At 43.6% G+C, this 27,433-nt stretch overlaps 1 protein-coding gene across 2 annotated transcripts; it reads right to left on the minus strand.

Moving 5' to 3' along the window:
- MAL2 (mal, T cell differentiation protein 2) lies at positions 1-27,220 on the minus strand. Of its 2 annotated transcripts, none has more exons than XM_082601009.1 (4): positions 26,873-27,220; positions 12,741-12,911; positions 4,862-5,017; positions 1-2,239 (listed from the first exon to the last, which is right to left on the minus strand). In XM_082601009.1, exons 1-4 carry the CDS (start codon positions 27,002-27,004, stop codon positions 2,168-2,170), a joined length of 531 nt encoding a protein of 176 aa, XP_082457135.1. In that variant the 5' UTR covers positions 27,005-27,220; the 3' UTR covers positions 1-2,167. The 2 variants fall into 2 exon arrangements, with proteins under 2 accessions (XP_082457135.1, XP_082457134.1); XM_082601008.1 differs by lacking the exon at positions 1-2,239 and adding an exon at positions 3,268-3,781.
- Positions 27,221-27,433: the final 213 nt, after the last annotated feature.

The following is a 27,433-nucleotide window of genomic DNA, read 5'->3' on the forward strand; positions in this document are numbered from 1 at the left end:
GATTATCAAATGAATACTTTATTAGAGTCATAACACTTATAAAATAAATTTCTTTTCATCATGGAGTTACCAGATTTTAAAACCAACCAACACTTCCTCATTTTTACAGCTAAGATATATAAAGAAATTCTCAAATGCCATAATTTTTGTTCAAGTGCTTTGTCAGTCAACTCACAAATCTAGATCGTGATTAATTTACAATTCTAAGTATTCACAGTTAGATGAGTTTTAGGCTTGGTTCTTAATGTTCTAGAAGCAATCCGTTTACAAAAGTGTCACCAAAGCAGTTTCATGAAATCATTTAATTTAATGCCACCAAGCATGGACCTGTTATACCTTGGAAACAAAAATACAATCTCACAACTAAATCTAGCAGACTAACTTTTAACAATTCCAGCCGGAATGGACAATATATCCTTATGGCACATATATGACTCTGTAATATACAATTCATAATTCAGGGTTAAGAGTGTGGCATGGAGCTAGAAAAACCAAGGAAGTTGGATATTATAGAAAAGCTATGACATCAGTACAAAGTCACAAGACTGATATCCTCTTGCCACATAGTAAATATACCTTTTATCTCTGTAATTACAACACAAACCAAACCCTAATCAGATTCTTCTAAGGGATTATCACATAAACAGGATTTGATCATTGAGCATTGATTATGCTACTCATTCAGGATTGTTCTATGTTCCATGAAATCTAACAGCCCAGCTTATACATGGCACTTGTAGTGGATGATTCAGCCAAAAAGCAAAGGGTTGAAAGTATAAAATATTCAAAAGCCCTCTTTTCCCAGAGGTAGCCCTCTTGAGGCAAGAGATAAGTATCCTGTTTGGGCGGGTGGTGTGAGCTGGGGGCCCAACTCTAACTTGTTCTCCCCTTCAAGCCATTTTGGCATGTTACCACAACCAGGGTCTCTGAGGCGGGTTAAAATACTTTTCTGTGCTATTCATATTCGGTAGATGTCAGGACTGTTCTCTAAACATGTGAGGATCTACAACTTCAAGTTATATTTCGTACTCTCTTCAAATTTAACTCAGAGTCATGTAAAAGAATTAGAAGTAAAAAGTTCACCCTTTGGAGAGCTCTACTGGGTAAAGCCTTACATATATCCACACATAAATATTTGTATATTCACGCACAGGGTAAACAGCTGTATTGGAAGCATAAATAAACCCAAAGTAAGACATCAGGAGCTAGATACCAGTTCCAGGAGCGGTTAGTGGTCTCTGGGGCCCTCATTTTAAGGATGCCAGATGAGCAGTTTGCTCAGTTGTTAGGAAACTCTTAGGTGGATTAAGCAACTAGGGTTCACTTCATAAATTACTTTTTCCTGTACCCAAGACTCTGCTTGAATTAGCTTGAGAAACTATAGCCCCTTCAAGGGTAAGTATTTGACCGCTGACCTAAAGGCAATGTAATTACTGCATGAGACTAAATACTATGTGGCTTCTCTAACTCGCTTTATACCTTTCAGGATCAGTTCAATAAAATACAGAACCCATAACCAAGGTTTTACACCAGAGGTCTGCAAACGATAGCCTGCAGCCCACAGGCCAAATACAGCCTGCTGCCGGTTTTTGTAAATAAAAATTTATTGGAACATAGCTACACTTACTCGTTTACTTACTGTCTATGGCTGCTTTCATGTAGTAACAGCAGAGGTGAGTAGTTGTGACAGAGACTGAATGGCCCACAAAGCCTAAAATATTTACTATCTGGGCCTTTAAAGAGTGTCGATCTCCGACACTAAAACACAGAGTTCAGTGGGAAGTTTATTTGAAATGTGTTTTTCTTCAGGAGTTTTAGTTACCTATTAAAATTAAGGTTCAGGTGACTCAGTAACTAAACACAAGAGATACCCCTTTTTTCATGAACGATATCTGTGTATTTTATGGATGTAAAGGGAAATTTTCTTTAAAATAAGAAAAAAAAAGAGAAAGACACAGTTGTAAAACTAAAGGCTATTTCTCTGTTTAACATCATATTAAAATTCCATCCATGAAATGAACCAAAACTTATACTTAGATTCTCTCCATATACTAAACAAATTACTTTGGGGATGCCGTTATATCTGGACAAAACGGTATCCAAATTGATGAGACATAAAAAGTACACAAATGAAACTAACACACAGGCAGGGAGTTTGTAAGGGGTGTTACGGTCGCCATCGTCGTAAAGCCAGACCCAAACTGCAACCGTAACAAGCTGTCGTCACAAAGGCAAAAATCTAAGAAAAAAGAAACAATTCACATCAGATTCATAACTCTGACTTGAAGAAAACATTCGTCCAAAGGAACAACTGTCTGAAGACTGACCGGCCTACTTAAAGATACTTCAACGCTAATGAAAATCGTTTATATTCCTCTCTTTTCTTGATGATTTTATCCCCTCACACCATTAACCTTTCTTTTAAACATTCTAGCCTCTAATAATTTTCTCATTTGTGGACAGCCTTAGGTTGAGCCTTTTTTCACATACTGGACTCACTTGTTAAGCAGTGGTGAAACCCCTAACATAGTATATATTCAAAACTTCACGATGAGATGTCTATTTGCACAGTAATCTCACAGCCAAGCAAAGTGCAGCTATCAGGACTTGAGGATGTAGCAAATCATTTCTGTGACAATGGAAAGTGACCTTAGAGCTGAAGAGAGAAAACCCACAGAAATGAATCATCAGATTGGTGTGGGAGATAGTCCTCAAGTCTGTATTTAGCTCTGAATCACTGTCCTTTGTATTCAACAAGGATTTCTTTAGCACCAACTATGCATACATCAGTACATTTGGTACATATAAACAAGTGATAGGTATTGTCCTCACCCTTTTGGGGTTTATGATTCATAGAAAACTACCAAAGCAGTTAAATATGGTAAAACATTATATGTAGTACAGGAATCCTTTACAAGGAAACCAGAGCTCTGAGAAGGAATATCAGATCCACCTACAGAACATTTTTACAGCATAATTACCATTCTGCTATTTTCCCCACCCTTCTTCTGCTGGTTGTCTCTCTGACACATCCCTGATCTAGGCATTTTCTGTTGAATGAGAATGACCACTTTATTTTAAAGTACAAATGTGAATATTTAATTAGAACAAGAAATCACAACAACCATGAATTCTGAAAAGCTGACAAATGTCACAAATATTCCCAAATCTAAAACAACAATATTTTTGTTTTATTACCTGCCTGATACATCTTATTTTTGGAAACCCACTTTCTTTGATATCCTTTTCACAAGACAGTGTGCTCTTCATAAGACAATGGCATTAGAGAGATTTTGTAATCTTGGAGAAAATCTAGTATTTCCTCTTCCGTGGTTGATCAAAATTTTTATTTCAATAACTTAGAAAAGTTTATTTCAGTTTTATACCATATTTGTAATGACATGCAAACAGTGTAGGTTTGTCAAATTTGGGAAACCCCCTATCAAATTTCATACACGATTTATAAAATTTCAGGACATTTCAAAATTTCTTGAGCAATGCTACTCTTTTTTTTTTTTTTAAGACACCAATTGTACTTGAACATTTGTTACTTTTTTTTTTTTTTTTGGCCTGTTGGGTCTTCGTTTCTGCGCGAGGGCTTTCTCTAGTTGTGGCGAATGCGGGCCACTCTTCATCGTGGTACGCGGGCCTCTCACTATCGCGGCCTCTCTTGTTGAGGAGCACAGGCTCCAGATGCGCAGGCTCAGTAGTTGTGGCTCACGGGCCTAGTTGCTCCACGGCATGTGGGATCTTCCCAGACCAGGGCTCGAACCCGTGTCCCCTGCATTAGCAGGCAGATTCTCAACCACTGCGCCACCAGGGAAGCCCAGCAATGATACTCTTAAATGATAAATCTCAAAGTGTAAATCTTAACTACACTCTGAGTTGCTCACATGTAGTTACAATTGTCCTCCATGTCTTCTTTGCAGTGGCAGATTATGAATTTATGTTATCCTCATTGATATCAGAATCCTGGGGGGCTGCATACATGTGGCTCCCCCCAGTTCTGTTTATAGTACTGCTCTTGTTTGTGCCTTATAAGCACAGGAATTCTGATAAATTCTATCTCTAATGATCCCCATCAAAAAAAGAAAAAGAAAGCCTGGTGCATTTTTAATTATATGTTGAGTATACACCCGAAAGGAGAGAGTTTCTGTTTTGACTAGGAATTCGCTTATGCTTTTGTTCATCTGATGATCTGATCAGCGAGGTTGTCCCCCTGTTGTGAGTCAGCTCAGCTTATTTCACTCACCCACACTGGGCTGCCTGGCCCCTGCATGAATGACCACTTTTGATACCTATTACTAGAGAAAAGGAGTTTTCCTCTCTCTAAGGCATATTGAAATAAAAAGAAAAGTGAGGAACTCAATGGAATGTCACAAATGAATGGCTCATGCATTTAGTTTCTGTCATTAAAACTCAGAAACTAAAGATTTACTTCTACTGGAGTGGATGGATGAAATGGGGATTAATGTAGAACTTGAAGCATGTAGAGGTTTACTAGGGCAGCTTCACTTAGAGAGAGAAAGGGAAGGACAAATCTCCCTAACCATGTCTGAAGTTACACCAAGTAGAAAGCACAATTAATTCTATTCACAAAGTAGACTTTGTTGTGCAAGGTCAACTACTACCACTGACAGGTATGATCTTACATGAATGTCAGCCTCCTGGTGCTTCCGTTTCATCATCCACAGCACTGGGGTAACAACTTGGCTCATAAGGTTATTGTACAGATAAACAGCTATTATATGTCTAATGCTGATGGTTATTATTAAAGAAAACTATTGTTACCAAAGGGCTTTCTTGGAGACCTTGACAGGGGAGGGGAAGCGCTGGTAAACTGTATTCATCAAACACTTACTGTGGCTGCCACGTTGATGTTATACTGGTGATCGTTCAAGAGTGGCTGCAAAGCCATGGTTCGATTGCAATGTAGATCGTGTAGCGATGTGGCAGCTGCTTCCAGCAAAAAGGCTCCAAAGTAGAAGACGAACACTGTAAAATGGTAAGCGAGATCCTGAAAGAGGGTGGAAAAGGGAGACAGCTACAATGAAAAGAAGAGATTTTTCTTCCGTTCCTTATTTCAAATGAAGTTTATGTTCAGGAAAATTAGAATACTTAAACAGTCTTTAACTGCATTTGCCATTTATTTTGGCTCCCTCAGCAATGTCAAGCTGTTAGAATCCCAGTGAAAATCAACTGACACGTTGTAATTGGCCCAGTGGCAAACCTTCAGATCCACTGAATTTTAGAATAAAATATATAATTTCAGTTTCGATTAAGGTACCATAGAATTCTTATCCTTCAAATTCAAGTAAAATAGCATTTAATTACATCTTGTTAGAGTTATTATATAAATATATTTTATTAATGTATATTATATAGTTATATAATTATATACACATTTTATAATCATTTTATTTTTGAGCAATCACTATTTTTACCCATTAGATTGTCATCCCATACACTATGGGCCTATGAAATCACTGAATTCAATACCATATCTCCCGATATTCTAAAAAACAAAACAAACATATACTTCTACAAAAAGCAGAGGATATTTTCATACAAAACTCAGTTGTGATTAAGTTATTTATCTCTCGCTGCATTGATGTGACACACAACTCTTAAAATTCACATCGTCTTAGGTAAGTTAATATACCATCAACACACCGCTGTGTATTTTTGTTAACAGTTCCTACAGCAGGTACTTACCATTTATTAGTATACACCTTACAATCACCATTTGTTGTTTCCATTTGAAGTTTTCATCTTAAAAGGAACGGGAAACGTTTGGTGACATGGCCGGCGACTCTTGGTATGATATGCCTTCTTCACCAGCCTCATCTGATGCCACCCTCTTTCCTCTTTGAATATCAGCCACTCTGGTCTCATCTTGGTCCCTAGAAATCACTCTATACCTCAGGGTTGATACTCTTTACGCATGGTAGCGTCTCTGACCGGAAAGAGGCTTCCCACAACCAATTACTCGCACCTGTCCCCTAGCCCTCCACACCCCCCCCCCAATAATACCACCTTCCTACTCCTGCTTAATTTTGCCTCCTTCCTCCTTTACAGGAGTATCATACAGGAGTATCAGAACTGCGTTGTGCTGAAGGCTTTCCCTTTTCCCAGTCCTGCTTCCTCCCCCTTCAGCTTTCATAGGTGTTACCGTCCGATAAACTTCTTATGCGCCCAACTCTGTATGGCTTGGGTCATACTATCCAGCTATCCGTACTAGCCTTTGGGTCCTATGCACTCTAGAGTGATGGAGGAAAAGACGTAGTAAGGAACTCATGGCAATGGTGGTGACAATATCACTACATAGGCTCCTGGGGTTCTAAAGTCAGGCATGTAAGTAGTACTGGGGAATTACACGTCTTGGAAAAGCAGCTCCCGGTGTCCTCCTGGGCCATCGGAGAGAAGAAACACTTGATCTTGAGACACCAAGTGACTAAGTATCTGGAACTGCTCATTAAGAATGGAGTTCTATCAAAGCCACCAACTCATAAAGTCAGAGCACTGCTTCTTCAGATGGGAAGGGCACATCAGAGATCAAGCTGAGCTGGGCTAGAGGGCATAAGTCTGCTGCGTGAGCAGGTAGCGCAGGCCCCCATGTCACCCACCAGGATGGGACCGCCCTCCTTCCTCAGCCCACACCTATGGCTACATGGGGGAGGGGAGCCTTTAGGTCCAGATGAAGGAGAAAGAAAACACCTGTGCTTTTTCTGATGGCACGCTATGCTGTTGCAAGGTGAAAAGGTACAGCAGCTGCATTACACGTGCATTATAGCCACACTCAGGGTTGGCTTTGAAAGACAGAGGTTAGGGGATATTTTCCGAATGGATGCAACGATGAGTGGTGCAGCATGTCATACACTTTGTTAAGAAAGCAAAGCGGCCCAAGGTAAGAACATACAGAGACTTGTGGTCAGTGGTGAATGGTCTGGCAGGGTAGCCAGGGCTGTGGAGAATAAAAGGCTACAAGTTTAGAGACAAGGAAGTATGGAGCAGGAAGATGGACATATGGGATTAAGCATACAGTGTGAAGTGTGACCTTTCTGTTACGTGGTCACGCCCACCAGAAGTATCCACCATGGGATGGCATGTAGAGAAAATGACCTGGCCAGCTGATGCAACCAGCCTTTGCCACTAGCTACCCAGTGAGTGGCATTGTGGGTACAAGACCAGAGTGGTCACGGCTGGGAGGAGGAGGCTATGTCAAGGCCCAATAGCACGGACTCCCAACTGCCAAAGCTGACCCAGCTACCGCCTTTTCTTAATGCTGAAACTGCCAGCAACAGAGACTGACTCTGAGACCCTGATATGGCACTATTCACACCTGGTACCAAATTGATGAAACTCAGTTCCTACCTCCCTGGGAGACATAATGGTTCATTCTCAAAAAAAACAGACACTCATTCTGAGTATGGATTTGCTTTTCTTCCCTGCAGAACCTCAGCCTCCAAGACTATCCAGGGACTTACAGAATGCCTGATTTATAGGCACCTACTCAACACAGCATCTGACCAAGGGACCAACTTCTCAGCAGAGGAGGAGTGGGAATGGGCCCTCGACGATGAGTTGTCTTGTATGCTGCACCATCTAGAACTCACTGGCCTGAGAGCACGACAGGATGGCTGGCTGAAGGCACACCTGGAGGCACTACCCTGTGAGGATGTGTGGCCATCTTTCGGAATGCGATAGACATGGTGAAAAAGAGTTTTCAATATGGTGGTGTGACCTCATTGGAAGAGTGAGAACCAAGGTGGGGAGGAGTTTCTCCTCTTACGGTCATCACTCCCACTGACCTGATGAAAGACTGTGACTGCTGTCCCCACAACTCTGGGCTCTGCATGACCAGAGGTCCTGGTCCCCAGGGCATGTACTCTTGCTAGAGGATACAGCAAGCATCCCATTGCACTATGAGCTATGGCTGCTGCCTGTGTACGTTGGATTCTTTGTGCTCAGGGATCAAAAGGCAAGAGGAGGCGTCACCATCTTGACAAGAGAAGGTAGGGTTGCTGACACACAGGAGGGCAGGAAGGAGTCTATGTGGAACTCGGGTGATCTACTTGGGGCCCTGTTAGAACTCTCTTGCCCAACTGCGACTAAAATGGAGAACTGCAGCAATACTGGCCTGAAAGGATAAAGTTACCAGGGGGCTTACACTCTCTCACGAGGGAGGGTTTGCATTACACCACCAGGTAAACCTTGGAGACCAGCAGGCCTGAGTGCTGAACAAGGGGAGTTTAAAATGGTCAGTGGAGGGGGGAGGTGACCAAGACCAGCTGTGGCTCTGAGACCAACTCCAGTCAGAGGGGCTGCAGTTTGTCCCTCTAGCCTCCCTCTTTTAAGTTCTGCTTCAGGAAGACAGGCACACTGGAACCCCGGAGGAGCGAGGCCCCAAACACGTATGGAGAAGTGGAACCACATGGTGCAAGCAGAGGTCTGGAGCATCCACGGCACACGCTGCACACGTGTCCCTTCCAGAAAGAACCTGAGTTCTGCTGCGAGGAGCATGGTTAGCTGACAGCTTTGGCTTCGGTGGATTTGAGATCTGCTGCTGTGTGTGAACTAAGGTCACATTCTTCCTGGGCCGCCCTCAGCCAGTGATGGCCCAGAGCAGATACTGGTGCCTGGCCACTCTCCCCCAACACAGGAGTCTTAAAGGGAAGGCTGTGCTCTGGAGCTTCTCACTAATTTGGCCAAGACTTTATCACTCTCTAAGACTTTTCTGCTTTATCCTACAGCCTCCCTCTTTTGCAGGTGTTATCTCCTCCCCTTTCCCTCAAAAAACAAAAAAAAATCTCTTATACTTCTAAATCCATCTTAGAGTCTGCCTCCCAGTGGCCCAGAGAGGATACGTACACTCTTCTTATTCCCTTCTTGGCCATTAACATAATTGTAATTGTTCTGTCAGTTGTGTAATCGTTTCCTCACTGCCACTGTCTACTCCAACAAACTCTTGGAGAGTCACCACCAGGCCTGTCTTATACACCATTGTATTTCTAGGTCTTAACATAGGATCAAGCATATACTAGGTGCTCATTAAATATCCCCCACCACTGGAGAGCTACACCCACATTTATATTTGGCCACCCTGGACATCTTATTCTAATTCCTGCTATGTGTGGGATGTGTGCACGAAGGTCTTCCTCACTCACAATTTCACTCATTGTTTTGGACAATGCAGATTATTTGCTCTAAGCCAGAGGTTCTCAAAGGTTAGTGTGTATCAGAAACACCTGAAGAGCTTGTTAAAACACAGACTACTGGGCACCAACCCCAGAGTTTCTGACTCTATGTGTCTGGGTGGAATCTGAGAATCTGCATTCTTAACAAGTTCCCAGGCGATGTTGGTGCTGCAGGGCAGGGACCACCCTTTATGGACCACCTGTCCGAAGCCCTTGGCCCTCCCCCGTTAGCAGAGGACCCCATCCCCTTTCTGAGTCTCCGTCACATGCTCTTGCTTTTCTGCCAATCTTCCCAACACTCTCGCACCCCAGAGTGCAGCTCACCTGTCGTCACCTCAAGTAAACTCAGCCTCAAGCATGCCTTGAATATTTTCAGCAGCAGGTAACTCTTTCCCACATTCTTATCTCCAGCCCATGTTCTGCTTCTCAGCTCAAGGTCAAACTTTCACTAACTATTTAAAAAAAAAAAAAAAAAGGCCACGCTGTATATAGGGGGATCCTGTTTTACACAATGGCAGCATGAAAAAGGGACAATAGTCATGCTGAGCTGTAGTTTTCTCATTTGTAAAAATGAGGACAACGATCATTTTCTGTAAGGTCAAATAGGTAAATGAATGTGGGGACAGAAAACATAGCTCAGGACATTTTAAAAGTATTAAGTGATTTCCACACTAGGCAGATGGTCACGTGTGCCAACTACACTTTTGGGGAAGAAAGGGAAGAAACATGTTTAATTGTACAAGGCCCTTTGTTTTTTGGTATCTTTTATTTCTCTAACATATATCTTTCCTTAACACTCCATCTTCCAAAAAGGGAAAAATAAATATGACATCTGTTTAAAGTTAGGTGAAATGGTATTATTGCCAGTCCATATAAAAACAATGAAGAAAAAGCATCTCAAAATTAAAATCTGCTGCTTTCCTCAAATTAGAAGGGGGCAAGTTTTTAGCACTTAATATATGTTATTACATATCATATTTTTATTTCACCATTTACACCAACACTAGAAAGCTTGGGAAAAAATATTGAGGACATCAGCCATGAATACTAATTTAATCTCATGATCAATAAAAACTAGAAGCTATACATACTGTAGGTAATATCTCACACTGAATACTTACAGAAAATAAATTCTTTATCAACACGCATTCTTCCTTCATGCACGGCATACAGGCGACATTAAACTGTTATCACGGGGTGGGTGTGGAGCAATAATTTTTTGAGCAATTAATGTCAAACAATTCCAGAATGCAGCAATTAAAAATTGTTACCATCTGGTGACAACTCCATGGCTCATAAATGTACCTGGCTGGGAGTATACAAGATAAATTTAAAAATCTATCAAAAGCAGCCATGCGGTCGAAAATGACTAAGTATGTAGAAAATCACAAAGTATGTCCACCATATGACAAGATTGGTATAACAACCACTGTACTGTGTCCTGTGTGTCGCTGTCCCCTTTTTTCCCCTCAGTAAGAGTGGACTACTCCAGCTAGAAAGCTGTAAGATAAACTTTGCAGGTGACCTATGGAACAGATTGGCAGTTTCAATTGTCCCTTTCATAAAGTGGTTTAATTAAAAAAAAAAAACCAACGTTTTATTGCCCGAACATCAGATACAATGCTTCAAATTGGAAAGAAATACAAATTTAGAAAACCTAATTAAACCTAATAAATTTAGGAAACCTAATATTAATGCTTATACTCAATACCGAAGATAAGACTCAATGTAAGCAAAAGGAAAGAAGAGGGCATGGACGTATGTCTAATAAAACCAGGAGTGATACTGGAAAAATATTTAAACATTGGTAAGGCGTGTGCATCAACCAGTTAGACAGAATGCTGAGCGCTGCAGGATCCTGGAGACTCACTACTTTTCCAGATATTAACTCTTTAGTTGCTGGGCTATTCGGAGGTCCAGGAAGGTCTCAAAGAAAGGGCCAGGGTGAGAGAGAGCACAGCACTTAGGAAGAGGCAGTCGATTGGGGAAATGGCTATGTATTAACCAGTACCAAAGTACCAGTAGGGCTATACTACTACTGGTACATACTGGCCAAATACCATCTTCAAGCCTGATATTAAAAGAGCCTGGTGGCACTCACCAACATTAGGGATTGAGTGATTCATTCATGCGTTATTTTAGGAAAGCCAGGCATTTAGAAGAAGGAGATTAAGCATCTATTTGTCACTTAAATAGGGATTTTTGATCTTCGTCACTTGAGTAATTATTAGAAATATTTTCTCATCGTTAATGAGAAATCAAGGCAAAAATGCAGAAATACGTTGTATCAGCAACCTAAGAAATAGGACTTTCAAAGTTTCAAACTGCAAGCCTCAGCGTGTTTAAGGACTTATGAAGATTACTGATCACTTACTATAAATCAGACACAAAGCTGAGCACTTTATACTACATGAATTCCATTATTCCTTGACAGCATCTGGTGAGGTTGGTATTATTATTACTGTTTTTACAGAGGAAGAAATGAGGTTCAATATGTTGCCCAAGGCTACATGGTTAGTAAGCAAACCAGACGAATCTCAAAGCCTGTGCATTACTATAACCACCACACTACACTCTTCCTCCTTAGCTTTACACTAACCCGTGCCATCTGCCCCGGGCTGACTGAATGGACAGCCACATGTGCTTAGACTTCACTGCTGATAACATTTGGGATGATGGTTCTCTTTATGGTCTACAAATAAGACAAGAACAAATATTTTCCTTGCTGCTGAATAAAATACTACCACACCAGAAAGGAACATATGTAAAGCCTGACTAAAGGTCTGATTTAAGCTCCTAACCACCAAAGTGTGAAGGAAACCTAATGGTGGTTCTTCATGAACTTCATTAAAGCCCTGTCCACCATGCACTGGAATTCATGCTCCACTGGGGACCATTTTGAGACAGTCCCAGAGAATGAAGAACCACGAACATGAAAGAGGCTCCCTATCTTATATGAGAAAAAGGGAAAGTAAGTTGACCCAATTTAATGGTGTCATAATTTTTAAAATGGTGTCGATCGGAAATTCATTTCTTAAAACATATCAATTCTTGCTAGTCTAGGACAGGCATGGAAAATAAACATAAAATATCCCCTTTCCTTTTATAAGTATTTGGAGAGTAAAATACAGAGCTACTTGTTTTCTGAAAAGAATATATGTATTTAATCTCTGAAGCAGGAATCAATGGAAAATCTTAAGATGTATGGCACAGCATCCATGTCCCAAAGGCATCTGTTCAATAGTTCAATAACTGCAATGTGATTCATTTGTCGTATGAACTAAAACAGTCTTTGCGGAAAGGTCATCTAACTCATAATGGAATAACAGAGAGATGGCTCAGCTCTGTCACCACAGGAACTGAACAAGCTGGGACCCTGCTGTCCAGCAAGGCCAGCCACATGGCAGCACAGCAGCCTCGGTGCTCTGACCTTTTCCCTCCCACTAGAGGCAACAGATAGAACAGGGCATCAGCATTTCAGGACAGAATGAGATATTTATAAGTTTCTCACATTTTCCTGAAAGAGACTTAACTATCCCTTACCAGGAAGTTCCAGTTGGCATTAATCTGAGTCACCACGCCAGAGAGGAACACGCCCAGGAAGAGGAGGGAACAGACGAAAGCCGTCACAGACACGAACATGACCCATCCTTGCAGCAGAGGTAGAGGAACATTGGAGGAGGCGACCAGGATCCACACGAGTCCCCCAAACACCTAAAGGGAAAACGAAACACGGGAATAGGTTTGGGCCATACAACTGAACATGCTTGCATCAGGCTTACCACCGCCTTTGCTCCCCCCCAAGACTCCTGCACGTGTTCCTGCAGCCCGGCCAGCGACTTGCCTCTATCTCTACTGGAGAGCTTTCTTCTCTCAGGTGCAGGCCAGCACTTCTACTCTGGGACCTGATCTGACTCCACGCCTATTTCTGCACCTGCCTTCCTGTTGGACTCTCATCCTCAGCCTATGACCAGGCTCAGTATTCTTTCACTATCTAAAGGTATTTTCCTTTAAAAGAACTTGAAAAAGAATAGATACGTGTATACGTATAACTGAATCACTTTGCTGTACACCCGAAACTAACACAACACTGTTAATCAACTGTGCTCCAATATAAAATAAAAAGTAAAAAAATAAATAAATGAAAGTATTTTCTGTTGATCCTGCTGCCTCTCTAACTACTGCCCTCTCTGAGGGTTTCCCTTTTCAGACACCATGTTTACAAATTCATCTTTGCTGGGCCTCCATCTCCTCTCCTTCCTGTTACTCTTCAAACCACTGTCCACTGGCTTCTGCTCTCACCATTTCTCAGAGAGGCTATTAACAAAGATCAGCCATAACTTCCTAACTTGTCACTTCTAATGGCCACGTTTCAGTCCTTATCATGACCTATTTGTACAGGTGAGATTACTGCCTACATATAGAATAGCAGCTATTGTACATGACAGTAAACAATAAAATCTTCCATCATGTAGTGACACTCTTCTATGTACTGGGCATGAGAAGAGATACTTGAGATATTCACAGATCTAACAGTCAACAAATACCTACTGTCGGGCATTGTGCCAGGTGCTAGGAATAAAACGGTAAACAATGGTCTCGACCATCACATAATTCACGGTCTCTTACAGAAAAGAGAAAATTAAGCAAGTCACTAAAACGCTGCTTCACACAAGTCACAATTGGGCAAACACTGGGCAAAGCCCACACAATGAGGGCTCTAAATCCACATTTGAAAAGTCAGGAAACACTCCCTAGAAGCAACAACCCAAAGGACAGGGCCAGGGAGAGTAGCAGAGGGCAAAGAAGGTTGTTCCAGGGCAGGGGGGTGAGTCTTAAGATGGTTTGGGGAAGCTGAGAAACAGCCTGGCAGAGCTGAACGGCAGAGCTCAGGGTGACAGGAACAGCGGGCACCATGTGCAGAATGGCCAGAGGTGTGAGCTGGACACGCCGCTGTGGGGGGTCCTGAAGGTCAGGTCAAGGAGAGGAACTTCACCCAAGGGCAATGGGAAGCCTCAGATCACCTTGAGCAGGAATGAGCATGATCAGGTTTGTATTTAGGAGTTTCTCTCTGGCTGGAGTGTGACAATGGGTTGGAGGGGAACAGGCGAAGGACTGAGGGACCACAGCGGAGACTGTCACGATAACAGAGTGTAAAGTAGACTCAAGGAGCTGAGGACAGACAGAAGTGAGTGGCTCAGAGAGAAACTGTGAAGTAGATGTGAGGGTGGTTGGTGGCTGATCAGATGTGGGACATGACAGCAAAAGAACAGATAAGGAAAATACCCAGATTTCTGGCTGGGACAGCTGGGAGTGAGTGAGAAGACACAGGAGGAGAAGTGGTTAGGGGTGAAGACAGGCAGTTTTATGAACCTGACAGCAACAGCCTCGTCCATACTACCACTAGAGAGATAAAGGCTACACACCCTCTGCATGGCATTCCAGGACCTTTATGAGCAAACCTGCCTTTTGCATACTTGTCTCTTGCCACTAAACCCCTCACATCTCACATTATAGAAAAAGAAATGAACAGTCCGGAGACAAAGCTCTTTCACATCTGAGTGGCCTGACAGATGCTGGCCCAGAACGTCATTCCCTCCCCATGTGTATCTGAGAAACTCCCATGCACAGCTCTTCCTGAAGTGCACATCAACCTAAACGTCCTTCCTGAGCTCCGCCCCAGGCTCAGGCCCCCCCACCCCGCCCTCTGGGCAAGCTCCCTACTATGGATTTGTTACGTTGATGGGAAACACTGTACTTGATGCCCCTGGCTTTCAGTCCAACTGCACTATGAGATCTTCTTGGCAGCATGCTGCCTTCTAATGGCTTGCATCCCATGTCATTTATTAATCTACATAATAATTCTTTCCTAACTCTCAGTCAGGCACTGTGCTACACTTGGCAACACAAAAACCTAGGCTATGGTACACCTGCCTGGAGACACCGACAGGCAAATGGGAATCAATTCCCCCCGGCCCCCAGCCTCCCACACAATATAGGCGATATCATAGAAGCAGGTACGCCTGGCATATGGAAGGTGCTCAGGTATTTGCTGAGTGAACAAACTCCTAGTTCCCATGTGAGAACAGTTGGAGCACCAAATATTAAAAACCAATAATCATGTGACTCTTGCTAGATAATATCCAAACTGTGTAAGTCACTAAAAGTTAAAAATACAAGTATTGGGGCTTCCCTGGTGGCGCGGTGGTTGAGAGTCCGCCTGCCGATGCAGGGGACACGGGTTCGTGCCCCGATCCTGGAAGATCCCACATGCCGCGGAGCGGCTGGGCCCGCGAGCCATGGCCGCGGAGCCTGTGTGTCCGGAGCCTGTGCTCCGCAGCGGGAGAGGCCACAGCAGTGAGAGGCCCGCGTACAGCAAAAAAAAAAAAAAAAAAAAAAAAACAAGTATTAATTTGTTTCTTTAAAAAAGGCCCATACAATTCATTAGTACTTTGAAAAACATTTTGGAAAGCCTAATAAATTATCACTTGAGCAATGATAACAGAAGCACCAATCTAATAAATTGATAATAGTGGTGGTATATCTCAAGTCCTTATTCTAAATCAAATATGAACAATCAACCCAGAAAGTTTTAGGAAGGAAATCTAAGTCATGGGTAATAATGCATATTAAAAAAAATGTAACCACAACCTTATTAGTAGCTTATGAAAGAAACAGTGTCCCTGGTCAAAGATTCTATACTCTTTCATACTGTTTAATAAATATTTGAAGGTGATAAGATCTTCCATTTTTTCTTTTTTTCTCAGCCTCTTCTTGGTAGATTTTTCTTACTCTCCCATCACAAATAAGCTACATTAAATACTGTTTAAGAAATATACATCATTATTATATATCTATTAATTCAAGAATCATTTATTGAAACTCTAGGTGCCAGTATAAAGAATAATAAAGAACAATTGGCCACAGTTTATTAGGGACAGGCAGACTCAGATAGATAAGCATAATTATATGACATCGAGATTATGATAATTTCACCCCTCTGAAGAAGAGGCTATATGATCCCTTGGAATTAAACATAACATGTAATAAACCTGGACTGGATCCCAAACTGGTCAGCCTCAAATCTGCTGCCAGGCACTGCAGAAGGACACTGAGAAAAAAAAAAAAAGGCAAGGTTCTATCTCCAGGAGCTCTAATAAGGGAGAAATAGACACCATCAAATCTGATTCAGGAGCAGATTGTGGCGAGTGCTATAAAAAGGGCTCAACACTGTGTGCTCCGAGAGGCTGCGAGAGGGAAGAAGAAACAGAACGGGAGGAATCTAGACGGTAGGCAGGGGAGGCAGGTTTTGTTTTGTTTTTTTAACATCTTTATTGGAGTATAATTGCTTTACAATGGTGTGTTAGTTCCTGCTTTCTATCAAAGTGAATCAGCTATACGTATACATATATCCCCAAATCTCCTCCCTCTTGTGTCTCCCTCCCACCCTCCGTATCCCACCCCTCTAGGTGGTCACAAAGCACCGAGCTGATCTCCCTGTGCCATGCGGCTGCTTCCCACTAGCTATCTATTCTACGTTTGGTAGTGTATATATGTCCATGCCACTCTCTCACTTTGTCACAGCTTACCCTTCCCCCTCCCCATATCCTCAAGTCCATTCTCTAGTAGGTCTGTGGTCTTTATTCCCGTCTTACCCCTAGGTTCTTCATGAACTTTTATTTATTTATTTTTTTGAAGCAGGCTTTCAAGGCAGACGAGGGCTGTGACAGCGGATGCTAACGTGAAACAGTAGAGATGAACTCTTCTTGTCGGACTCAAAACTACAGCCCTTCCCAAACCTCAAAGGCTTGGAAAGGGAACTAAGTGTGTATATGAAAAGAGAACAGACTTGCCTCCCCATTTGTGGTGTGTGTGTGGCTGGAAAGGGGGCAGGGGAGGCAGGAAGGTGTGTGGATGCCTCCCCCGCCCCAAATACACACACACACACTACACTCCTGGATCAGAGATGCCGTGAAATACAGATTTAAGTCGTCCTTACCACAGGAGCTTTGGAACATAGAGGATGGCCCAGGGAGGAGAGATAATCCCACGCTGGAGAGCCACCTTCCTCGCTGCAAGACTGTCACATTGCTGAATGGGTCCCTAGGGCCTTGACACAGTTATTTCTCCTTACTTCACGATAAGCTACCTTTTCTTTTGGCCAAGAGCTACCTTTTCTCCTGAGCTTCCCAATCTAGCTCCAACTTTAAAAACTGAGCTTTTAATAACATTACCAATGCTTAGTATATTCCCTTCACCTAATTCTGCACATTACGAAGCTCAGAGTATTTACCACTCATGTTAATTGTCAGCATCCCTGTTCAGTAGAGGTGGCTCTGGAGGTAGCCTGTTTTTAGAAGTGAAACGCAGAGCACAAAAATGGTTAAAATCTGAGGGAGAATAGTTGATAACGTTTCATAGCAACTACAGAGTGCACACACCCTGAAGAAGGCTGGAATTCCTGTTCAGCCACGGTGAACTGAATCCACATTCTGACCCCTTGTCTATCACGGCCTTCCACCACTCTCTGGTGTCCTAAAAAGTCTGATATTTACACACAAAACTCCCAAATGCCCCACCTTTTGAAATTTTGTAAGGAACCAAGTCAGGGCTCATGACTTTGAATCTCAAGCTCTGACAAAAAGACAACCCAACTTCCAGGTAATGCAAAGGCAAACACGTCTTCAAGTAGATATCAGTCTTCCCCTGTGACCCCTCACCTCCTGAGCTCAAATTTAGGTGAACCTGGCACACACCTCAAGTGCTCAAATATATCCCGAGTTGCCGTGATTAAGTTGCTACCCATTCCAAAACCCACGGGTCTCCTTTGTGGCTTACTGTAGCGTATGCTCATCCCTTCAGTTTGGCTCCTGCAGGGCAGAAGGGTGTACCTTGGCTGAAGCCTTCCCATAAGAAAGCCATGGAAGTATTATTCATCCACACATCACACCGAACTGAACTCTCAGAGCTGGAGCTAAAACATGTTTTCACTAGAAACTGTGGACTGGCAAAAATATGTAACCCCATGGGAAACCATGGTCTTGAGCAAGCAGCGATTCTGGCTGCGTGGATTACAGACTTCTCAGATTGAGTCCTATTTGGATGGTCTTCCTATGTCCCCAAAGGATTCCTTTTGCAAACCCCCTTTTTCTTTTCAAATGTCACTTATTTCCTAATGGCGTGCTTTTAAAACATGCCCTCCGACATCTTGGCTAATAATTTTCAAACCACTTGGACACCTTCATCTTAGTATACTCTTATTATTCACTAAGTAAACAGGCCAATTCCTACTCTGACCTATTTTCAGTCAGTGTTTGGAATGAAACCAGGGAAAGGTAAGTGAAGCTGAAGGTATAAAGGACTGGTTAGACTGCCCTAAGGAGAAACATTTCAATACTTAGAACTTTCTGTGTATAACATAATGACCCTCTCTTTCCAATTCTCCTACTGCTTACATATTGGGCTTTTCATCACTTTAAATCAGTGAGGACGAACAAATCAGAAAGACTAGAGGAAAAAATGTCTCCCAACCTGGCTTACAGAGTTAATCTGAGTAAGAGGTGGAAGCTGGTGAGGGTAACAGAAATACGAGCTAGCATTTATCTAGGTCTTGTGTTCAAGCACTGTTCTAAGGGTTTTATTTGTACCAATTTAATCCTCTGAGATTAACACTGAGAGATTAAACACTGAGGGCTAAGTACTATTATTATTACCATTTTATAGAGAAGTTAATCAAGGTAGAGAGCCATTAATAAATTGCTCTAAGTTATACAGTTAATAAATGTTAGACCTGGGATTTGAACCCGGCAACTGGCTACCAGAGCTTATGCTCTTAACATTATGTTAGTTCGTCCCCATCAAAGTTTCGTGTTTATTCTAGAGCAGGGTTTCTATGCTTTTGCCATGGATTGGCTTGGGGCAGGGGCAGGGTTGATTCTCCAAAATCATATCAAATTGGGTAGATAAGTGCATATACATTTTTCTGAGGCCACAGTCTACAATATTCATCAGAATCACAAAGGGGTTTGTGGCCCTCCAAAAGTTCAGAATACCTTATCTTCTTGATAACCCCTCCTGTTTCAATGGGTGCTACAAATGAAACAATAGGATTAAAGGGTGTCAAACATGCTCAGAGTATTTATCTTCTAGTGAATAGATTACCTATAACTCCATTTTACACACAACTCGTATTCCAAAGAACGTTTTTAAGTGGGAACATACTTCAGTCAACAGATACAAGAGCTGATAGATGTGTTTACAAGGCAGCCCATAAAAGTGTAAAGTCACTCATGATGTGACTGCAGTCCAGTGGTTACAGCACTGGTGAATACTCCTGCCTGCCTCTCCGAGCTCACCCTCTCCCCTGCAATGCTCCTTTCCCTGCCACCCTGTCTCTGCACTGCAGCCTCTGTCCCTCATCCTCTGCACACAGTGTGTCTATTACACTGGTCCATGCTTCTGCTCAGCATGCTGCCATCAGAATTTTCGCTGGATAACTAAACTCCAGTACTATGTCTTCCAGAAAGACTTCTCTGGCTGGATGCCATCTCTTGGTGCTTCCATGGCTACCAAGCTGATATTAATCTTAAAATGGAAAGCCCATATTATAAGGGAGAAGTATGTTCTGGCCCTCTTTTATTCTTATTTATAATTTCCCTTGATTTTTAAAATCCTCTTTTCATGTTTATAGGTAACTAGTTATCACCTAGGTTAAAAATGTTCACGCGTGCCCATGCTTCAGTATCAACAAGGACTGTACAAGTCTTTGCCTCTTTTCTTGCTTTTTACCTTACTTCTTCTGAAAGCTATTATACAAAAGTTAGGAATGTCATCTATGGCGACTACGAAAGGGCATGGCCCTTTTCATATAAAATAGGACACAGGAAATTCAGGTCAAACTTTAAACTCCTGGAGAGGAGTCATGACATTTTAAAAGTTGGGCAATAATAAATGCTGAAGAGGGTGTGGAGAAAAAGGAACCCTCCTCACTGTTGGTGGGAACGTAAATTGGTATAACCACTATGGAGAACAATATGGAGGTTCTTTAAAAAAATAAACAGAGCTACAAAAAATCCAGCAATCCCACTCCTGGGCATATATCCAGAGAAAAGATACATAATACATAATGCATAATTCGAAAAGATATATGTGCCCCGATGTTCATACCAGCACTATTTACAATAGCTAAGACATGGAAGCCACCTGTGTCCACTGACAGATGAATGGATAAAGAAGATGTAGTATATACACACATGGGATATTACTCAGCCATAAAAAAGAATGAAATAATGCCATCTGCAGCAACATGGATGGACCCAGAGATTATCATACTAAGTGAGGTAAGCCAGACAAAGACAAATATTATATGATACAGCTTATACGTCTAATCTAAAAATGATACAAATGAACTTATTTACAAAACAGAAATAGACTCACAGAAATAGAATATAAACTTATGTTTACCGAAGGGGAAAGGGCAGAGGGATAAATTAGGAGTTTGGGATTAAAATATACACACTACTGTATATAAAATAGAGAACCTGGGCTTCCCTGGTGGTGCAGTGGTTGAGAGTCCGCCTGCCGATGCAGGGGACGCGGGTTCGTGCCCCGGTCCGGGAGGATCCCACATGCCACAGAGTGGCTGGGCCCGTGAGCCATGGCCGCTGAGCCTGCGCGTCCGGAGCCTGTGCTCCGCAACGAGAGAGGACACAGCAGTGAGAGGCCCGCGTACAGCAAAATAAATAAATAAATAAATAAAATAAAATAGAGAACCAGCAAGGACCTACTGTATAGCAGAGGGAACTATACTCAGTATCATGTAATAACGTATAATGGAAGAGAATGTAAAAAAAAGAATACATATATATATACATATATATGTATAATTGAATCTGCTGTAAATGAATGAACTCTGCTGTACATGTGAAACTAACATAACATTGCAAATCAACTATATTTCAATAAAAAGTTAAAAAATAAAATAAAATGCTAGAAGAAAAAAAAAAGTTGGGCAAGATTTAAGAGGGCGTACTCCAAAGCTGCTCTTCCCGGCTCCAGTCAGTTTCTCTAGAATATTTTCACACTGTTCAGTTTGTCCTACAGAACAATCACACAGCATTCGTTAAGTACTGAACGTGCGTGGTATTGGCTACACCTGCCTGGTTCCTGTCCCATGTCATTACACAGTCTTTCCTATTCAGCTATATCAATGCAGATATGCCACATCCATGGCTCCTACCACCAGGTACAACATTTCTATCAGGCGCCACAAGACAAATCTCCTCTCCTTAACCTTCTGCTTTGGAGCTCAAGGTCAAGGTTTTCAACAACTTGGTTTGAAGTTTTCCATGTTTCAGTTCTTTCTATTTCTTACGGAACTGCCAGCCAGGGAAAATGATTGCTGAAAATAATCTTTGGCAGGGGCACATTTTTCCTTATGAAGTTTTAAAGACTTTTTTTTCACATGGATGGAGATTTTTAACCCAGACGCAAAGTAAAAATTTTACCTATAGAATTAAAACCCCTTTGAAGCAGGGAAAACATACCCACAGATGGCCCCTCTTCACCACTGCAGACACACAATGTCCCTTTGCAACCGAAATCTATTTTCTGGGTGAGAAGAGAGAACTCTATGCAGCTGAACACTTATGTGTTAGTCCATCTACAGTCAAAGCTGCAGGTTGAAAATAACCTGAAATCCCTTCCATAGAATTATCTGCATGACTGCACATGCCTGCTGCACAGCCCCTCCTTCCCCATCATCCTTTCATTAACATTTTGTTTTTCTGGCGTAAGTCCTCTGTGTTACATCTTATACTTAAGTTTGGTCTACGATCATTTCAGGCCATGTCAAAACTTTACACATGCGGTTGACCTTCTAAATATCACCTCTGTGCCTCTTCTCTGCTTCTTTTCTTTGTCCTGCTTCTAGTTCTCAACACCCCTCATCCAAAGCACTGCAATAAGCCCTTTGGCTGATCTTCCTGCCTTCAATCTCTCTGCTTCATAAGCAAACTTCATTACTCAAAGATTTCTGCAAGTCTGATCAAGTTATCCCTGTCCTTCAGCAGCTCCCCATCACAGACAAAAACAAATGCTATGCCTTGGCCTATCGTTTCTCAGCAAACCACACCTTGAACCCTACCTGATCTTTTTCCTCCACCTGCCACCTTCCCATAAGTCATGTAGAAAAACACACACAGAAAAACACCAACCATTGCCAGAACTTCATACCATGGTCTTTCTTGTCTCTGGGGTTTGCACATGCCCTTGTTTCTACCTGGAATTCTCTTTCCCACTTTTGTCTAATGAACCTCTACTCATCATTTCAGGCTAAATTCAAATGTCACCATCCCATTAAAGCTGCCTGTCCTGGCCTTCCCAGTGGCCAGATGTACTCCACCCTGTTTTTCAATAGTACTTTTCATAAACCAATTTTTTATTATTATTTTTTTGCTGTACACGGGCCTCTCACTGCTGTGGCCTCTCCTGTTGCAGAGCACAGGCTCCAGATGCGCAGGCTCAGTGGCCATGGCTCACAGGCCCAGCCGCTCCGCGGCATGTGGGATCTTCCCGGACCGGGGCACGAACCCGCGTCCCCTGTATTGGCAGGCAGACTCTCAACCACTGCGCCACCAGGGAAGCCCATAAACCAATTTTATCACTTCAAATGCAGCACTGTAATTCTTTCTTGGATTTATACTTTACTGTATAGGACTTTCTTTTAAGGGCAGGAGTTATGTTAATTATCCTATTTCCAGGGCATAAGATAAGGCCTGATGCATAGCAGGTTATTATTTGTTGAAAAGATGAAAATGATTGTCGCATCCAAAACACTGCAGTTAGAAGCCTGTGAATAAGAGTCCTAGGCCATCTCCCATAAAGAGAAATGTTCAGGAATATCATGGGGGATGTAGACAGTTTCCTAAATACTGAAACTGTGAAACACACTGAATTCAATAATGACCTTTATTCTTTTCCATGTTTAATACTGTTACTTCCAACCTTCTTGTGCATAATACTCATTGAGGACAAGGGCCAGAAATAGCTTGTTTAGCCCAATAGCACAGATGTTCCAATGTCATTTTCTCATAATACACCTGCCTGGAAAGTGCTTTAGCTATAGTTCACTTTCCATTGTTGTGTCTTTATTCCCTGAATGGTAGTTATTTGGGGGCATATCCTCTCAACTAGGTTATGAGCTCTTTCAAGCAAGGCAGAGTTTAAGTATCTTTGTTCCCAGAATAGTGTCTGGCGCCCAACAGGTATTCAATAAACACCTGATGAATGACTTACAAAACATTAATTCAGGAAACACTGAATCAAAACATTAGATTTTGAAAATGATAACTTTTGAAGGCAATGTTTTCCATCTTAAACTAAAAGGTTTCACTTTGCAAAACTAACTTAGTATTAAACTCTTCATAGCGAGCACATATTGGTAAGTATAGCTGAGTGCAAAAACCCAGAGGTAGACAACTTAGGTGTCTAGCAGTACAACATACCTGTCTCAAGAAAACCACACCGTGCATGTGAAGTTGCAATATCTCCACCTATAAAGCCAGTGCTATAAACTACTTTACCTGGTGTTTGGAGGCTGGCAATATCTGTATCTTTTGAATTATCTCCCCAACAAATGCCGGACACTTGAGAGATTGTGAATGTGGTACAACAAGGCAAATTGAAATTAAATTATTGAGCAAAGTTACTGGTTAGTGCGAGAAGTGAATTCCAAGATCATGGTTTCATTAGCTTAGTCAACTATAGATAGCCCAGCATCTTTGTCAGATGCAGTTTTCAGGTGTACAGTTTTAGACAGCAATGGGACATAAAGAAATTGCGAGGACAAATGGATTCGACAGAAAGTCAAAATTAAGGAGTTTGGGCATATTCAGAAACACTGGCAGAGGCTAAAACAAAGGGGTCCCCAGAAAGGACATCACCCAGAGCTTAGAACTGCTTCTGGTGAATTCTCACGTTTAATTTACAGAGAGAAATTTCTGAAGAGGAGCCATGGGAGACTGAACAATTTCAAGGGATCAGAAAATTAGAGGGATATTAAGAAATCCGGGACCAAAGTGCTTCAAAAGTGTCTACTTTGCTTATATCTGCGCATCTCCTCCGTGTGGATGTTCTAGGTAGAGAGAGGGGACCAAGGTGGCCTCCACCTCTGCTCTCTTAAAGCACATGATCCAATAGCTGTAAGTGGCACAGCAGGGTGAGGGCCAAGAAGGAGCTATAGTGTGGCTCTCATGTGGTCTCTTGTTTCTCTAAGGTCACCAGTTTCACTGGAATATTCTGGGCCTTTTATTTTTTGCAGGTTGGGTTGGGAAGGAAGGAGGTTGATATCAAGTAAAAGGTAATGGAGGCCTATGATTGAAACCTATCGAGATATTTGGCCAAAAAAAGTGAAAATTAAACGGAAATGGCTTTCAGAAGTGATGCTGTTCTATCTAGATAAGGATCCTAGAAGTGTTCTCGGGCTAAGAAGCCAGAGGAAATGAAGAGACGGGAGGAAGGGATTGGATACTCCTGTGAGCCTGGGGTTTCCCCTGGGATGGGGAGTGGCAGAAGTTCTAGCAGAGGGAGAGGATTCACATTTGCAAGAGAGCTGTCTTGTCCACAGAGCCCCGAAAAGGCCTCCCTTGGTGGTTCCCAGACATGACCGTACATTAGAACCTCCAGGGAGCTTTTTAAAAAACCTAATGGACTCGGATGCTCCCCCAGAGAGTCTGATTTAATTAGTCTGGCCTAGCCACAGTATTTTAAAAATCTGCCCAAGCAATTAAGTATAGCAGGAGTTGAGAACTAACCAATGGGCTAGATAAATAAAGAGATTTGGGGGTGGGAGGGGGGAAATAGAATAAACCACTTTCCGCTTTTTTTCTCAGAATTAGGTGGAGTTTCCAAAAGTGTCACATGATCACCGGTGGCTCTTGAGATGGCATTTGATTTGCTAGCACATGGCTAGGCCTTCTTTGCATATATATACATATATGTATGTCACATTTTTTACGTATGTACATATATATGTAAACATATAAGTATCTATTTGAATAAATATTAGAAAAATATGACCAGTATATCAAATTTGAGAATTCATGTTTTTATTGCTTAGGATGAGGCTAAGGTAAGGTACTGAAGCTCAGAAAGTGAATGCATTTAAAGTGCACAATCTGTAAATTCTAGAACAGGTAAATATGGCAGGCAAAAACTTCTAACAGAGGTAGGAAAACAACTGGAGTCTGAGGAACACGGAACTAAGGGAGCCCAGAACCTATAAAATCTTTCTTCCCAGGCTTCACTGGTCTCAGGCTGTCTCCCTCCCCACAGTGGGGCTGCCCACCCAAGGCCACCCTCTCTCCGCTCTTCTCACCTGGATGCCCGCACCTCAGCCCAAGCATTCAGATGCTTCCGAACTGGGATCAGACTCAAACCAGTTTCTCCTAGCCTCGCAGTCACGATCCGATTACTGATGTCATAGCCTGTAACTCACTTGTCTCCTTTTTCAGATTCAAATCTGAGCTAAACTTAACTTAGGGTGCCTTAGCATAATAGGGCGGAAAACCAATGCTCACAAGGCGTTCCAGCCCCACAAGCACAAAAGTGAAACCGAAGCGACCCAAATCCAGGTTATGCAAACTCAAAGGTGTGGGTGAGGGGGACGATATGAAAACCCCAAACCGAGCAAAGCCAGCCTGCAGGAAAGACACTGACTGGCAAACGTTTCACTCTGTATTTGCCATTCTCAGGGCATGATGCAACCTCAGGTTGCCCAATTTATATTTGCACATTTTCCCCAGCGAGCTTCAAAACCTCCCAACTCCATTAAAGTGCCTTTTAAAAAGTTCACGTCTGCAGCCCAAGAAGCCTGCACGACAGGCCGGGTGACCAGTGCACTGAGAGGGTTTGGAGTTGCACAGGTAGACTCGGAAGGGAGAAGGCGCACACGCAGGCGGCGAGGAGCTTGACAGCCACGTTTGTACTTTTACCCTACCATTCTCAGCCCACTTGATTAGACACTGCCCAGGGCACCGTATGGGCTTCACCTTTTCCCTGTCCTGCCTCCTGAGCCCTGCTTCTCTCCCCAATCCAAAGGGCGCTCATAATGGCAAAAGGGAAAAAAAAAAAAAAAAAAAGCCCACGTCTTCTAGCCCTCCTCCTCCTCTTCCTGGTACCTCCTGCCCCCTCTTTGCACATCCTGGCGGCCTCCTGGTCACCCGGTCGTTGGCTCCACCTTGCAGCACCCAACAAAATGGCAGGTAGCATCAGGCGAGGCCGAGAGCGCCGGCACCCGCTCCAGCCCAGCGCGGCCCCCGGCCAAACCGCCGGGGGTCTCTGACAGTACCCCAACTCCAAAGAGCCTTCTCCTCTCAAAGTCCCCAATCCTCGGCCCCGCGGGGCCTCCTGCTCGCTCTCCCGGGACCATTTCTGTCGCCAGCGGAGGAGCAGGTGCCAGCGTAACAGGTGCCAGGCGAGAGGGCCAGGGCTGTGGCGCCGTCGCCCGGGTGCGGGCTGCGCTGGGCATCGGGAGGACCCCGGGAGGGGCGCAGGAGAAGGCCACGCCGGGGAGACGGGAGCTGGGGGCCGCGCAGAAGGACGCAGCCTGGGGGCGGGATGCCGCTACTAGTTCTCGCCACCCGGGGCGCGACCCTCGCCCAGGCTGCCCCACTTACAATCTCCAGGCAGACGAAGGCGCCCGAGTAGGTCCGCAGGATGGCGGGGCCGGCGGGCAGGGTGACCCGTGGCGCCGGGAAGGACACGGCGGGGTTCGGGGGCGGCGGGACGGGAGCTCCGCCGGCCGACATGCTGCCGCTGTCGCTACTGCGTCTCCGCGCGCCGCCGCCACCTCCCTCCGCCCGCCTCCGCCTGCCTCCGCCTGCCTCCGCCTCCCGGGCTCCCGCCGCCGCTGCCGCCGCCGCCGCTGCTCGGGTCCGCGGGCTCCGGGAGCGCCGCCCGGGAGGGGGGCGTGGCAGCGCTGTCCTCGGCCAGGCGGGGCCCCGCCCCGTCACGTGGGCCCAGGTGAGCGCGCCTCCGCCCCGGCGCCCGCGCGGGTCACGTGCACAGGTGCGGCGGCCACCTGGCCCGGTTTTTCCTGCTCTGCTCTTCTGGTGCCCTTTGCCGGCCAGCGGCCAGCGCTCCTGGAGCGTCTCGACGCCCGGCTCACCGCTTCGCTCTTTAATTTGTTCCTTCTTACCCTCCCCTGGTTTCCACCTATTCTCTTCCACCTGTCCTCC

Source organism: Mesoplodon mirus (genome assembly GCF_964341445.2).
Source record: "Mesoplodon mirus genome assembly, chromosome: 16".
Lineage (NCBI taxonomy): Eukaryota > Metazoa > Chordata > Mammalia > Artiodactyla > Ziphiidae > Mesoplodon > Mesoplodon mirus.

Bases quoted from the DNA above. Each gene is read 5' to 3' on its own strand.
- MAL2 (XM_082601008.1), bottom strand. From the start codon at position 27,004: ATGTCGGCCGGCGGAGCTCCCGTCCCGCCGCCCCCGAACCCCGCCGTG. The intron at 5,018-12,740 runs GTAAGGGATAGT...ACCCTCTTTCAG, and splicing joins ATGCCAACTGGAACTTCCTG to GATCTCGCTTACCATTTTAC. The intron at 3,782-4,861 runs GTAAGTGTTTGA...CTGCTAATGCAG, and splicing joins ACATCAACGTGGCAGCCACA to GGGACACGGGTTCGAGCCCT.